We start from the raw sequence: 16233 nt of genomic DNA on the forward strand, positions 1-16233 counted from the left end.
TCGCGTTCGCTGCTACCTTTCGCCTTCTTCCTGCTCTCGCTTTCCCTGGTCTTCCTTTTTGCGTTCGCGTTCCCTATGTCCCTGAATATCCTCCCAAACCTCCACGATCTCCTCATCTCAGCCGCTTGCCTCTATCGTATCGATGACCTCCGCCTTCTTTAGCTGCATCCCACAATCAATCCCGGAATCCCCGCATATCGCGTTTAGGTCCGTTCTGCGCAACTTGCTCCAATCCATGACTACCTCTCTTCTGCCGACAAGTTTCTCAAGGAATTAAGTGTTGAAGCAAAGTATCTTTCAACAATGCTTTTAACACCATTTTAAGCCTGGCAACACCACGTTAAGCCTGGCAACTTTCAAGGAGAAAAGGTCGTGCACTCCCCATGCCGAAGTCGAAGCGCTACGCAGACTATCCCACCGCTGCCATCCAATGTTGCGACTCGGGGTTCTAAGACGTGGGATCCTCTTTCCTCGTGGAGGGGCAAGTGAACGTGAGGCTGGGTCCGATGTTCAGGACGTTGGACAAACACGTATATATTTACATAAGTACAAAAAAATGCAAGGAAATACAGATAAGTTGATGATGAAGTGGTATATAGTCGGCTGATCACCCCCGCCGTCCGTAGCTCCTTTTATGCCTTGCGTGATCCTTGTTTAGTCACTTCCCCCAAACCGGTGTCAGGAGGCCGATGACATCAGGTCCAACCAATCCGGTGTCAGCTTGCCCTTTTCGCCGACTCCGATCGTACTCTGAGAGGTGATGGCCGGATCATCGCACTGAGCGCGTCTCTTGCTTGGACACGACAGTGTGTATGCCGCTGACAGTTGACAGCCGTATCATTGCTAATTGCTCAAACCTCTCCTGAACGAGGCATTCCCGCGATGGTTATAATTCATCCGTGTCAAGAACCATTTTTACAAGGCCGTCGGCCCGTTCCCCATAATCGTGCGAACCGTGAGCGAGGGGTGTCGCGGGGTGAACGGCCGATCACAACAGTGTTTATCGGCATCTCCAGCGATGATAAGGCCAGTTTTCTCATCGATTCGGTGCATGCGCAATTAACTCGAGATGCGTTCAGTTGTCAGCATCTGTTGGAACGGTCACGCGTATCGCTGTTGCTTCGTTAGTTCAAGTTTATTTGTTTAGGCTGATCCAGGCACCAGCTGACTGTGTCCGAACTGAATCCCTTAAGGGATTCAGCTCGGATACAGTCAGCTGGTCTGTATGCTCGTGAAACGAGTTGGGGCCAGAGAAAACGCTAATCGCGTTTAACTTTTTCTTTTGCATCATTATTTCCTCGAGTAACGGCTCGCAGCGACGCTGACAGATTCTCGGAACCATATACCCGCGATATGGGTTAGATAAGATGGAAAATAAGGTAATGCGAGACAGTGTCCATCATGAAACCCTGCAATAACCCTTAAACTCATAGGCAATGTGACTGTCACCCCTTAACTCGTCTGTTTTTTTCCCTAATTATGGAGCTCTTTTGGTGCAAAATTGCCAACTGGAAACAAAAGTCGCAAGGAGTTGAGAAATGAGGCGATCTACCAAGGGAGAGAGCCAAGGCAACAGCCAAACACGAAGGAAAAGCGAAAATTAACAAATTTAACCGTTCTTTATGAAAATATTTATGGATCAACATTTTTTTTTTATTTATAAAGGAAGTAGAACAGAAAAAGGTAGTGGTGAACAGTTCCCTGTGTTCTGAATGACGCTTCTACAGTTATCATTCGAGCGGCTTAACGCAGCCACTTCTCTGCTATGCTTATGTAGGTGTTTTTCTAACGTTCTGCGGTGGGCGTAGTACGTCTTGAATCGCAGCGTCCTGCGCCCTATGCGGTTTTACGGGACTGGCGGCCACGCATTGTTACGTAACTTCCCAAATAACAATACGAGCCGGTTGTGGCACTTAAATTGGTAGAGCATAAACGAGGGATCTAAAAAAACTGTGATTGTTCCGCAAGTATATACTTCTCTATAATTCTTCCTGAGCTAATTAAAAAAAAAACGCTACTGTAGTCGGATACAAATGAAGTCTGCAGTGAAGCCCCGTCCACGCCCTCATAACCGCCAGCCACTGTTCCTCCGCGAGGCTGCAAATAATTCGTACTTCAAACTTTTCCTGTTAGCCAAATAAGGTGGTAACCACAAAAATAAAACTATTAGCGCGTAATTATATACCTTTTGCCACGCCTATTATAGTGGAATGGCCAAAGCCTAATTCTTTATTCAACTGAAATAACATGCTTGCTTTGCTGCAACTATTTATTGTCAACCTACCGAGCTCTGTGTCACCTGGGGGAGCGAGCGAGAGGTGTTCTCCTTGAGTTGTACAATGAATCTTGGAGAGATAGCACGCTATATACCAACACGCTGGAAGGCAAAGTGACTTGTTCCTCTCATCATATCGCCCGATCGCTTTGGCAAGCTGTGTGGGCAAACGGAGATGCTGGTCCTAGGACGCCTGCAGTGGTACTTGGAGTACCACAACACCTACCCGGATGCCATGGCGGGCTTTCGACGTGGTCGATCATCGATCGATAACGTCGTCGACCTGGTCACCTACATTCAACATGAGAAATGCCGTAAGCATTTCTGCGCTTCTTTATTCCTCGACGTCAAAGGGGCATATGACGACGTTAAACATGAAGCAATCCTCTCTGCTCTCGCAGAGGTAGGAGTGGGTGGTCGGATGTTTCAATGGATACGGAGCTATCTCTCCATGCGATTCTTTTTTGTAAGCACTGAGGAAGGCCATACTTCCCTACATTATAGCTACCGCGGCGTCCGCCAGGGCGATGTACTTATAGCCTTGTGTTATTTAGAGTAACCCTAATTGCTCTCCTTGAGCCCATGCCAACCATAGTGCAGACTATCAATGTACGCGGATGACATCTGCATATGGACGTCTGCAGTAACACGCTACAGTTGCGAGCGAGAATTCAGAGAGCCGCCACCCAAACTGCTATCTACCTCCGTAATCGAGGCCTGGAAATTTCCTCAGAGAAATGCGCGCAAACCCATGAAAAACTGCAGCGTAACGATAAATGGCCAAATAATACCACGGGTTCGATCGTACAAGTTTCTAGGTGTCATAATCGACAGGGACTTCTCATGGAGCCCTCACGTATCATACGTGAAAAAACGGTTGACAGGCATCCGCCACCTGTTCAAGTTTTTCACTGGCAAGACCTGGGGAATGTCGACAAGTGCCATGTTATAACTGTACATGGTGTTTTTTCTAGGCTTTCTGCGATACAGCTTGCCAGCAATAACCAACACAGGTAAAACGAATCTACGCGCAATACAGAGTCTTCAGGCTAAAGCGCTCCGAGTGCTTCAACAGTGGCTACGATAGCAGTCGCTAGAGACCACCTTGTGAAGACCCACATTGAAATTGAAGTGCTCAGGACCCATGTAAGGCAGCTAGCCAGGACTCCTCTTCACCACTTAGCCTCTCTACCAGCGGACAGACCACGAACATCTTTCAGCCAAACGATAGCCGCATATGATGAATCATTGCCAGCTTGTTTCACTCCGGCTGCGAGACCTTCGATTCCTCCATGGTGCCTCGCTTAGCCGAAAATCAACCTCACAATACCTGGCATCGCGAAAAAAAGCTGATCTATCATCACCAGCCCTTAGACAGCTCACGCTACTACATTTGTACGAGAACTACCGTGACTCTACGCATATATACACTGATGGATCTGTCCTTCCAAGCAGCTCCGCGGCGGCAATCGTGATACCAGCGAAAGTTATAACAATCAAATATCAACATAACAATCACGCAGCACTGAAGCTCTGCCTGCTTGCTCGGCAGTGCACCACGTCGCAATGCAATGAGCCACATTGAAGAAATACACGACTGTGCTCCCTTGACCCCACATTAAGTCTTCGAGCGCCATCACAGCTTCGCCGTGAAGACGCCACGCTTTTGTATCGACTGTGGTAGGGCGTTGCCTTTACCAAAGCCTATGCATTCCGTATAGGGATGAGCGACACTGCAACGTGTGACCACTGCGGCCATAAAGAATCGATTGACCATATTTTTGTGCGCCTGCCCGCAGTACAGTCCACAGAGGGAATACTTTCGCTACGAACTTGACCAGCTGGACGATCAACCGCTATAGGGAAAAAGAATTTTACACCATCGAAAGGACCTAACGTCACAGAAGAAGGCCGTGCAAGCACTATTGCGCTTTTTGCGTACTACACCGGCTTTGTGAACGTCTTTAACTAGAACACCTTTTGTGTGTGTGTGTCTCCGTGTGTGCATTTTTTTAACGCTTTCCTCTCTGTCCTCTTTCTAACCCCTATCTCCCATCCCCAGTGTAGGGTAGCAAACCGCAGACTGATATCTGGTTAACCTACCTCTTCATCTCTCTCTTTTATTGTAAAGTATCACTTCAGTTGGCAGAGAAGTTTCATGAGTAAAACGGGTTCAGCAGTGAAATTAACCGCACCGCAGACTTTTGAAGAGTGAAATGCTCAGACTCTATACACTTTGTCCATGTCTGTTGCACACCTCATTGCTTCCGCCGATGAAAAGACTCTTCAAGAACAGCAGACGCTCCGGAGGTGTCAAGGATGACGCCATCTTTACAAGGCCGCATGACGACGATTTTTTTTTCTTCTGTAATTGGCTGGCGAAGTAACACAACTCCGCCCGGTTTGTGTGCCTTGGTTGCCAATTGTTGTTTTCTTTAAGTTGTATTCTACTAGAGCAATCTTTATTTTATACTTTCGCTTCTTTACTTGTTCTTGGCAGTGTTCTTCGTGCACTTCTTTCCTGCGCAAGTCAATTTTACGTAGTTCCTTGTTTGCCATGTAAAGGAGAGGTGTATCGCACAGGCGTACCTGTAAAATACACCTTATTTCATTTCTCTTTTGTGGGTTTACGCGTTTTTATCGAATGGTGGACGTTATTCACATTTGTACTAGTGAAGTACCCCCCTCATTTGCATAGAAGTTACCTTAGGCTGCGCCCCCCCCCCCCCCGAAAAAAATTCTGGGTACGTGCCTGACTGCGATTCTTCCGCAAATATATATTTCTCGTATAATTCTTCCAGGGCTAATTCAAAAAGTGCTAATAAAAATCTTTATTTTACACTTTCGCTTGTTTACTATTTCTTGGCGGTGTTCTTCCTGCGCATCTTTCCTGCGGGAGTCCATTTGATGTGTTTTATGAGATCTTGCCGTTGAATGCGGGAGTTGGCCGACGTTGAGGATGATTTTGAGAACTGAAGGTTTATTTACATTATTTACAGTAATAACACAAAGTAATGAACAGTCATAAAGTCATCGATGGCCGGCAGCAAATCGGACGCTACGGCCCGTGGCAAGAACGAAAATGGAAGCTATCCCTGTCTCTCACTTTTAACCCCTTCGGTCTCTCGGGGTCACGTTATTTTCGGCCAATCGTCGAGCCAGCTCATGTGTCGTCATTTTCCTCCAATGGTAGGTGCCCGTGCAAGTGCCGTCACATTCGGCCAATGGGGACGCTCCAAGGGCTCCATTGTTCGAGGGTTGACTTGCCTCCGGCGTCGCCTCCTCGCCTGGAAGTGCTCAGCTGGAGGAGAAGAGTTGTTCTCGAACGAGCTTCCGTAGCCGCAAAACAGCTTTGCTCGGGACCAAGATCAACTACCTGGTGGCCGTGCCAGCCTCCCGTTGCACTTTCGGGAAGAGTCAAGCAGAAGGGGGAGACAATAGCTCGGCGTGCGGCGCATGTGGTGGGGGTCGCCACCTGTCTGACGGATCCGGTAAAGGGGTAGACGGTAGACGCACCCCGGCGCACCATAATCGGAACGCGACGGCGATTGGATGTGGTCGGGGAACTTGAGTGATGCCAGGAAAAGGGTCCGTATCCAACAGCTTCCTTGTTTGTCAAGAAAAGGAGAGCCGTTTCTCACAGCTAGGCGTACCTCTGAGATGCACCTTATTTCACTTCTCTTTTGCCGGTGGGCATTATTCGCAGTTGTACTAGTAAAGGTACCCCCCCCCCCTCTATTGCATAGAAAAGTTACCTCGGGCTGCCCCCCCCCCCCCTCCCGAAAAAAAAAAGAATCCTGGGTACGTGCCTGGTCAACGGTCTATATGAGTGAATTCTTTCTCCCCTTTACCTTTATAATTTACTGTACTTTGCCGCCAACTGTCGGCGGCGCACCGCCGAAAGTACCATCTCGTTTCTCTAGAGCGAACTGGGTCATACAGGGTGTCCTACGTAACTTGAGCCAAACATTAAAAATATGTAAATGCCACGTAGCTGGACAGAACCAAGGTAACATGTTATTTGCCGTCGCTTGGAGATCAACCTCTCAAATATTATAATTCAATGAACAGTGTCAATGAGAATATTCTAGAGCAACATGAAAAACTCCCGATACAGCTTTCCGTTGTTCGATGCGTGCTACATAAAAGTGCTTTTCTGAGTGCGAAAGAAGCCCGTGAATACACGCAAAGTGTCTCGAGCGGCCAGTAGCGCGGCAATTTTGCATGTATCTGCGGGCTTCCACGCACTCTACCGTAGCCGCCACGGGCTGCCGCAACAATTTAGCCCAGTTGCCGCCGAGATATTCAACTTTTGGCGGGTGCTTTGCCCTCTTGGCTTCTCCGCTGAGTAGCTTCCAGGGCGCTAGCGGAGACGAAGAGAGAGGGAAAGCGGCGCATCAGTGAATTCGAAAAATTGCAGCACGAAATTTGCGAAATGTGCGAGATGTCCTTCGAAGCCATTCCATGATAGAAAAAAAAAGCGAAGGAAGTTTAAGCTTTGCCCTTATGAGTGGAACGTGATAGCATTCAGATATCCTTGACTGCTTCTCACGCTTCCCGGCAACTTCAGCTTATGTAATCATAACTTTTACCGGGAAACGCTGGCGGCGAACGCTATGCAAAGACGAGCTTCTTGGTAGAAACGCGGCCTCTTTGTGTGGGCAGCGATGGATGGATGGATGTTATGAGCGAACCCTTTGGAACGGGGCGGTGGGTTGCGCCACCAAGCTCTTGCTATTATACTGCCTAATGTCCTACCTAGGTTAAACAATGAAAAAAGATGGAAAAAAAACACTGTGAACTCCCACAACCAAATTTTCTGATCCCCTATTGCGAACTGTGCTTTTGTACGTCTCCGTCTTTTGTCGTTTCCCTACTTTTCTTCCACCAATACTCCAATCGCCTCTTACTAATGCCTATTGCGGACATGTTTACGACTGCTCCGGCTGAACCCAAGGGTTTAAAGGAGGCCAGTAGTGCCCAAATCGACCGCTGGGCAGATGTCTTCACATTCTAATGAAACATGTTCCATAGTTTCCCTAGCTTTACCGCAGCAAGCACATGCTTCTTCTTCCGTCTTATATCTCGCATTATAGGCGCGTGTTGTGAGGCATTCCGATCTCGCTTCGAAAAGTAATGAGCTTCCCTTTGAGTTATCATAAATGGTTTCTTTCCTGATTTCGTTTTTTCCTCTTAAGTAGTTACTCATGGCAGGTTTCTTTTCCATTGCCGCCACCCATGAGGTTATTTAGGCCTCTCTGACTTTTCACTTGACCTTCTTTGTTACAGTGTTGCCCACCCTACAGGCCGCATACTTGCTGGTAAGCTTCCTAGTTCTTTTCCTCCACTGTGAATCAATGTTTTTCCTGTACAGATACCTGAATACTCTCCCAGCCCGTTCACTTTCTTCCATATCCTCAGCCGTTCTTCATACTCAATTTTACTGCGAGCTTCCCTCACTTCTAAACTAGTACAGCCAATATCACCCTGCACAGCTTCATTTGTAGTCTTCCCGTGAGCGCCCAATGCGAGGCGACCTACTGACCTTTGGTTCCAGTCGAGTCCTGATTGTACCCCTGATTTAAAGCAAACAACCGCATTTCTAAAAGTAAGTCCTGGAACCATTACACGTTTCAACATACCTCGGAGGACCTCGTACGTATCCCCATAGCGCTCTGTGCTTTATTATGGCTGAATTCCTCTTCCCCTTCACTGTTATTGTTTTTTTTCCTGTGTTTCCACATATATATTGCCTTCATTTATCCATATACCAAGGTATTTATATTCTGTTACCCGAGGTATTTCCTGGCCCTGTATCTCCACTCTCTGTTCACTGTTTTTATTGCATACCATAACACCCTATTTTCTAACGCTAAATTTGAAACCTAAATTGTTGCCCTCCTGTCCACAGATATTAGCCAGACGTTGCAAATCACTTTGCTTGTTAGCTAGCAACACAATGTCGTCCGCATAAAATAAACCTCGGAGCGGATGCGCGGAGGCGAGCGCCATCTGGATGGTGTGGTTGCAAGGAGCCGAGCGGAAAGCGCCACTCTAATGAATGGTAGAAACGCTGCAAAAGTGAAGAAGTTTGGGCGTGTTGGTGGGATACACACAAACTGGAATACTTAGCGCAAGAATGGCACAAGGACGAAGCAGGAACACGGGACGAGCGCCCTGCTAAAGTGCATTTCTAGTACCTTGGGCCTTCCCTATGCTGTTCCTTCTGATCTTTGTTCTTTGGTTACTCGTGCGGCCTATGCCGAGGTTCAAGCTTGGGCCCTCTCCTTCTGCGTTCGGTCCAGGATTTTACCTCCTGCAATTCTGGGTATGCTTGGGGGGGTTCCCTCCGTCTTTTAACCATGGCAGAAGGTTGTGCAAGATCTTCCGTGCTGAGTGGCGTCGTAGGCTGGGTTCTACCATGACTGGTTGTACGCAAGCATCTTTTGTGACGACGACGTGAGGCGAGCACGCCAGAAATGGCGGGGACACTCCAGGCTGTTGACCTATATTCTACTGAAACCTTCTGGCGCGGCGTTCTGGACGCCCTTCGCCCATTGGCGTCCCGCATGGTCACGCCTAGTGAGGACAGGCTCCACGCTGTAGGTGACGCCGACGTTCCTGAGGAAGTTCGCCGGATTCTGCGCCTCGGTCCAAAATTCGCTGTCCAGCTTCGGAAGGATCCCGCTGAGCTTCTGACTTGTGCCCGTGATGTGGCTAAGATGGCGCCAGTGGAGGAACGTGAGTCCTGTGTTTCTCAGGGAGTCAATGTGCTCTCTTGTGGTGGACATGAGCGCACGGGTGAGCGGATCGGTCGGGTGGCGGCTACACTTCGGGAACGCAGGCTCTGTGTCCTGCCTGCGGACAAGGAGGGGGGTTTCGTGGTGCTTTCGCCGGGTGATTTCCGTGATAAAGCCTCTGCTGCGGTATGTGCTTTCTTAAAGCCTATTCGACGCGTTTTGCTGAACAAAGTAAGGTTACGAGCTAAGCAGATGTGTAAAGATCTTAATTGGGCAAGCGTTGTTAAGAAAATCAATGGCACTGACGGTGACTGCCTAGAGATGTTTTTCACCGCCTAGACCGATAAGGATGATTGTCCTTTTCGTGTCATTGTCTCTGAATCCGGTACGTGGCAGAAGTACGTCGCAGAATTCCTACAAAATAACCTGAGACTCCTGAACGTGGCGGATCTGTTCCTAACCTAAAATTCTTCAGCCGTGATCAACTTTTTAAATGTAGCTGACGGCGAATGTTTAACTGCATTCTCTGTCGACATAAAAGATTTGTATTATTCCTTGCCACATGAGGGTTTGCTGCCCAGCGTTGAGGCGGCAATAGATGAGCACGGCGCTGTGCTTTTTTCTAACTCTTGTGGTGTTAGTGGGGCAAGGTTTTTAGAGCTTTTATCATTTTATTGGATGTCTACTTTTGTTGAATTTGACAATAACATTTACCTGCAAAAGCAGGGTGTTTGCATAGGCTCATGCATAGCGCCCATATTAAGTGACCTTGTTTTTAATTCGGTGTGACAAAGCTCTTTCTGCGCGGTTGTGCGACTTGGGCGTTGTAAAGATTTTTAGATATGTAGATGATTTTTTGGTATTTTTAAATAGATCACTACTTGTTCCGGCCACTAGTTCTCATGCAGATTGCTGTTTTGACTGTTCAAACCCTGCTGTTGACAGTATTCTTGCCTCATTCAATGAGTATTATAGGCCACTTACGTTCACCACTGAATTTCCTGCGCAGCGCACTATCAGGTTTTTATACTTGTGGTTGCATTTCAAAGCTGAACACGTGTGTTGGGTGTATGAGCTCAGAGCTAATAAGCCGCCCTTGAGGTACAGTTCTGCACACTCAAAACTCGTAAAAAGAAGTATCCTAAGTTCTTTCTTGTCATGCGCTCTTTCTTAGTCATGTGCTCACTTGCTGGATGAAGGCCTTTGTAAGCAGGTGGCTCGTTTGGAAGCAGTGAACTATCCAAGACATATCATTATCTCGGTTGCCGAAAGCCTGCATCCTCGAAGGAAGCTAATTTCACGTATGAGCGATGAGCAGAGAGCGGATGAGAAAAGAGAGAGGAAAGAACAAAGGGACAAACGAAAGGTGGCTGTAATTTCCTACTTTCATAAGGCCTCCCACAACCTAAAGAAGGTTGGGCAATGGTCTGATGTAAACATTGTTTTTACAGCACCTAAAAAACTCGTTGAGATTGAGTGTGTTGAGCTGTACCATGAGGAAACGAAAGCCAGGTTGCACTACCGCGCACAAGGATCCTTTTGTTTCATGCACTCGCAACATGGTGTATAAGATTCCGCTTTCGTGTGGGAAGTACTACGTGGGCCAGACGGGCAGATATTTAAACGTGCGTCTGGCGGAGCATAGTAATAAAGTGGAGAGCATCGCTATAGATGGGCATCTGGCTGCCCATTGTAGAAAATGTGACGCGAAGGCACCATGCTTCCCTCTCTTAAAACAAACTGTTGTTGTCTAACGCCACAGGAATAACATAACGAGGGAAATTGTCGAAGCAGCCGAGATAGCTGGAGCAGGTGATGATTGTGTTAGCACGCCGTCTGTTCTTTTATCAAGAGCTCGATTTTTTGGGCGTAGTAGTCACATGACTGCTTTTCCTCCTTCCCTTCAGTGTGTCTGTTGCAGTGGCATCCCAGGGAGTATATATATGCTCGCGAGCTGCAATAAATCAATTGTTGAAAGTTAGCGCTCGTCCCGTGTTCCTGCTTCGTCCTTGTGCCATTCTTGCGCTATGTATCCCAGGCTGCAAAAGGGGTTTATGTTTGAGTTTCCGCATAATAGAATTGTTTTCTGGTATATTCAAATTACAAACCAACACTATCATATCTGCAGGTTGCAGAAATTCATTTACTTCAGGAATGTATCTGTCTTCACGGGGGGCCTGCGTGGTTGGGTATGCGTGGGTCCGAATGATTTATCGCAAAAGGACGGTTGATGCTGGGTGCTTGATTTTCTGCTACATGGGGCCCTTAACGCTGTCGCGTTAAGTGTTTCATGGCCCCTTAATGGGCAGCTTTTTTTTTTCTCTTTTGACCTTTCTTCCTCCAATTGCCCATTACAAAATTTACTCAGTAATAGATGCCATATTTGAAGCCAACTATAGAAGTTCTTTCTGAATGTTTGTATTCGACTTGATTAATTTTGAATATTCATCAGAAAACTGTCATAAAATGTATATGAAAAAGAATTTGCTGTATTTGCAAGAAGAATACAGTAACTTTATTCGGAAAGAGCTTTAGCTTTCTTTAGGCTCACTAAGGCCGACTATCACTTGACTGGTATTTATAATTGCAAAATAATCACAAAAATTATAAAGGCTTCAGCATATTTTATGCTAATGTTTCAGCCACCAGATCAAAGGAACTGATTCATGTTGTGCTGGTCTGTCTCCGCAGGTAATTACACAATTCAGCAATCATAACACAATATATTCAAAGAACTGTCTTTATTGTGCATGTTTCTGCTGAACAGTATGAAAATGACCAACCAGGCTATGAACACGATTTTTCTTCTGGTATTGGCAATGAAAGGAATCATGCATATGCATTATTTGGCAGGATTGCATGTACATGCACTGCTAAGTTTCCACCTCGTTCTGAATGCTGTCGCATTCTTGGACTTTGTACATATGTATACATCTTATATATATAATATATATATATATATTTGCATAGTCCCACATCACATATTGTACAGTGCATTCCTCATGCCCAGCCTGCTTTTCACACTGTGAAAAAACATTTTCAGCCTTTCCAATGAGTAGCAACAAACTCTCTAGGCAGGACAGTCAAAATGAGCCTTAAGATGAAGTCAAATGCGTACAATAAGGCAGAGGCACAGCAAAAAAAGCTATTTACAACACAGAACACAACATTATTTGCCGAGTGTCCTTCTGCATTCTAAATCAATGTAGCATTTCACGAGCCTACAGGGCAATCAGCATTGCCAGTTAGTAGCGAGGGTTGTTGCTGCAAGAGTGCACAAACATTGTTTTGGCCCCATCATGTGAAATAAATATGCTGCAATGACAAAACAAAATTGGAGTACTAAATCTGACAAATCCATAGCTTACTGGCAGTTCTCGAGGATTGAGCAAGATTCAGCACACACAGAAGATACTTACTTGGAAGGAATAGTTATACTTTTTTCATGATTCTCGGCACATTCACAAGCCTTCCACACTGACCATGGTGAGCTGTTGAAAAATTTGAATACTGATTTACTGCTTATTGTTAGTAACAAGGAGCATCTGATTTGCTGCTGTCAGTTATTATCACATTCTTATTTACAAATGATAGTAATACAAAAAAGAGAAAAGAAAAACTTATAGTGGTCTGTCTTAAGCTAAACTTCTGTCAACACAACACACTCTTGCAATCTTGAGTAACTGTGAGCAACTTCGTATGTGTTTGCTAAAACAAATTCAACTTGAGTGACTGTGAAATCGGTGTTTGATTCAAAATGTGCCAAATATTTTTGCGTGCAATCTAAATCTTTAATTTATCAGGTGTGGGTTTTATTTGAACATCTTGACTCACTTTGCAAGATCCAGATTTTTTTCCCACATTTAGGTTTTCTAGAGTGTAATGACATAACAGTAGACTTAGATTATTAGAACCATAGTTCTTATCAAGAAACTGTACATAGGTAGCTCAATAACGAGCTTAAGAAAAAGCAAAATAAACTCATTTGAACCTACATTGTATTTTCTAATGCACTGTCATTAGATATACAATCACTTGCTGCTTTGCAAATGGTGGATGGACTGGTATCTACTAATACAGCCTTCAAGAATAAAGACTAATGTACCACACACTTCACTGCTGACTGCAAATAACAAAGAAGAGGTACCGGTAAATTTGGCAGTCATCAGAGAAGTATGTCTGCTTGTCAAGGGAAAGCAAAGATGCCAAGGTTCCCAGCTGCCTTCGTTAGAGCGAAAGCAATGAAGTGACCATAGGCACTCCACCAAGGTTTGCCATAAAGCCCTTGCTTGATTAAGTATTGTACAGAAGAAGCACTTTTGAACATTCTTTGTACAGATAACTCAAGTCTTGTGTGCAGCATCAAAACACAGTACTAAAGTGATGTTTAAGTGCTGGAGGAAATCTAAGCGAGAGAAGCAGTTTATGGATAAGCAGGAGCAAAATGGACCGCATGGCCTGCAATCACTTCAGCAAAGACTTAAAATTGGTCAGCACCACTACCAAGCAGGCAACTCATTTTAGGTATTTTTGTTGAGTGGTCAAAGAAGAAGGCAACAAGGGCAAAAGGCATTGGGAGAATTTAGGCAGAATTGGAGAACTGAGAGGATGTTTCAGGGTTTCTGTATGAGAATATACCAAAAAATGTTGGCAGGCTTAGTTTACAAGACAGTAATATGACCAGCATTGTTTTATACAGCTGAAAATAATCATGATGAAGGCTTAAAAATGCGGAAAATAAAGGTGACTGAAATGAGGATGCCGAGATATACCTGTGCAGTGACAAGAAAGGAGAGCTTTAAGTGACTATATCTGAGTATTGTCAAAGTAGCAGCAAGAGGTGCAGAGGAATGATCAAAGTTGCAGCAAAAATGTAAAAGGAAAGATTGAGATGGTTTGGCCATTTAATGAGTAGAGGATATCGACAAGAATGCCATGAAACTCTGGTGGCCAGACAATATTGAGGAGGACTGAAACATCAAGACGCTGAGAGATGAACAGATGACTGATAGGGCAAAGTGAACAAAACTCCTTAGAAACACAGACCCCATAAGAAAATAGGTCATAGTTATAAGAAAGTGATGATGCTGGGCATGTAAGTTGATCAGCCCTTTTGAGGATGAGAGATAGGCAAAGCTGCAAAACAGGTTTATTATAAATAATGTTCTGTGCTGCTAGATAAAGACATACCCACCAGCTTTCCTTTTAAACACGTTGTGAGCGACAAGTATAAAAATAGCCCTCTGATCTCAAATTCAGCTGTGCCATACACACAGAACTTCAGTACATGATTGCAACACACATGTTGGAGGCTGACTATGTTAAAATGTACTGGGACAGAGCTACCTCATGCCCATGGCACTCGCTGCCTGAAGTGTGCTTCTGACTTTCATCAAATTAATCAGCAAGCAAGAGCATTTCTCCAACATGTATGTGGTGTGACACGACTGGGCATTTCTATTGATAGCAAATCTATAAACCTACAAATTAAAAAAATAAAACCTGTGTACATGGCATCTTTGTGAGCATCTGCAAGTAGTCCACCACAAAAATGTTCAGCAGGTCAGTTTTTCACTGAAGAGCACAACACACATGGTGTCCTTGGGAAGCTAAGTTGAGAAGTCCACCTCCCTGAATATATATATATTTTTTCAGTCTGCACTGCACAGTGGCTTAGATAAATACAGAGTCAGTGTGAGTCAATCCAGGCTGCTGCATAGTTTGCTGCTTGGAGTCAGCTGATCCACCCAGTGCCTGTCCCAAGGGACTGGAAATGCCTTCTGACCAGTCAGACTGTGCTGAATGGGGTGAAGAACTCGACCACTGGCCTGGTGACTCGGGTGATGGCGTCAGGTAGGTCTCACCAGGGTGGAGATAGTGCTGAGGTGTGACCTCAGCCCCACTGCCATGGCTGTGCTGAGATGGTGGCGTAGGGTAGTGGTAGTAGGCTGGCTGTACCGGGTAGTCGTATGTTGGTCCCCCTTGCTGCAACTTGTGCTGGTGCGCAGCTCGCATGGCAGCCATGTGAGTTGGTGATGTTGGAAGTGAGGGTCTTTGCTTGGCAGGTGAAGATGCCATGCTATAGCTGCTCATGCTGGAGGGCACAGAGGTCTGGCGTTGATGCTGCTGTTGCTGCTGCTGCTGCTGCTGCTGTTGTTGTTGCTGTGACATGGCAGCAGGACCTGTGTTAGCATAGGCTTGTAGATCATACACTCCAGCATAGACAGGCCCCACACAATCCTCGTAGCATGGTGGTTGTTTGGTAAAGGTGGCCACAGCCTCTTGAGGCAAGAACAAGGGGCCTCCTGGTGACTCGTGAGGCGAGTCAAGCGAGTGTGCAATGTCTGGCAATGGAGGCGGATCCCTACACTTCTTAATAGATGGTGTCCTCCTCTTTGGAACAGTAACCGCAGCAGTGTCAGTTTTGGGGGATGTGGCGGACATGTCAAGTTGCTGCAGGGCACTGGCACCATTCTTGGCCTGTGGCTGCCGTCGCTTGCCCTTGGCAGATTTAGTGGACCCAATGACTGTTGGGCTAGACAGTAGGATTGGTGGGCTGGAGAGCCCTGAAATATGGGGGCTTGGCACATACTTGTCCAGCAGGTCGACAATATCGAGGTGCATGCGATCACGAGCAACATCACGCGGCCGCCTGTCCATGTGGTTGGTGATGTCTCGATTGGCTCCATGGTCAAGCAATGCCTGCACAGCTTGCAAGCTTCCTTCACGTGCCGCAAGGAACAGAGGAGTCTCTTCATGCACATCTTGAGCATCACGGTTGGCACCATGAGCCAAAAGCATACGGACTGAAGCAACATCATTGACAGCGGCCGCCCAGTGAAGTGGTGTACGCGAGTCAGAATCTGCTGCATTGACGTCTGCTTCTGCATTGATTAGGTCTTCTGCCATGCCCTCCATAGCAAGGCGAATGGAAAGAATAAGTGGAGTCATCCCATTGTTCATCTTGGCATTTAGATTTGTGGCACGATTTCGCAGCAGGATCTGCTGGGGAAAACAAAACAACACACAAGAACATTTAGGTCAGGTTTCACGGTCTATATGGTGGCTGCCATTTTTGAGTATGCCTCAGAGTACCAATTGTCTGTTGTCAGGTGATAACTACTACATCTTGTTCACACAGTAAATAATATGGCAGCACGTAAATTACATCTGTAATAACAATCTGAAAGCTTACCCTACATTAAAAATAAGAGCAAA

The 16233-nt window shown here is 46.0% G+C and overlaps 1 protein-coding gene across 2 annotated transcripts in view; it reads right to left on the reverse strand.

Annotated features, from left to right (window-relative positions):
• Positions 1-11739: 11739 nt before the first annotated feature.
• Positions 11740-16233, reverse strand: part of N (neurogenic locus Notch protein) — an 89964-nt gene continuing 85470 nt past the window's right edge. The window contains exon 20 of one of the 2 annotated variants that reach the window (XM_065437200.1): positions 11740-16017. In XM_065437200.1, coding sequence (XP_065293272.1) covers positions 14689-16017 — 1329 coding nt within the window. In that variant the 3' untranslated portion in view covers positions 11740-14688. Of the gene's footprint in view, positions 16021-16233 lie in introns of both variants that reach the window. The other variant, XM_065437199.1, reaches the window with a different exon arrangement.

Source organism: Dermacentor albipictus, chromosome 1, assembly GCF_038994185.2.
Source record: "Dermacentor albipictus isolate Rhodes 1998 colony chromosome 1, USDA_Dalb.pri_finalv2, whole genome shotgun sequence".
Lineage (NCBI taxonomy): Eukaryota > Metazoa > Arthropoda > Arachnida > Ixodida > Ixodidae > Dermacentor > Dermacentor albipictus.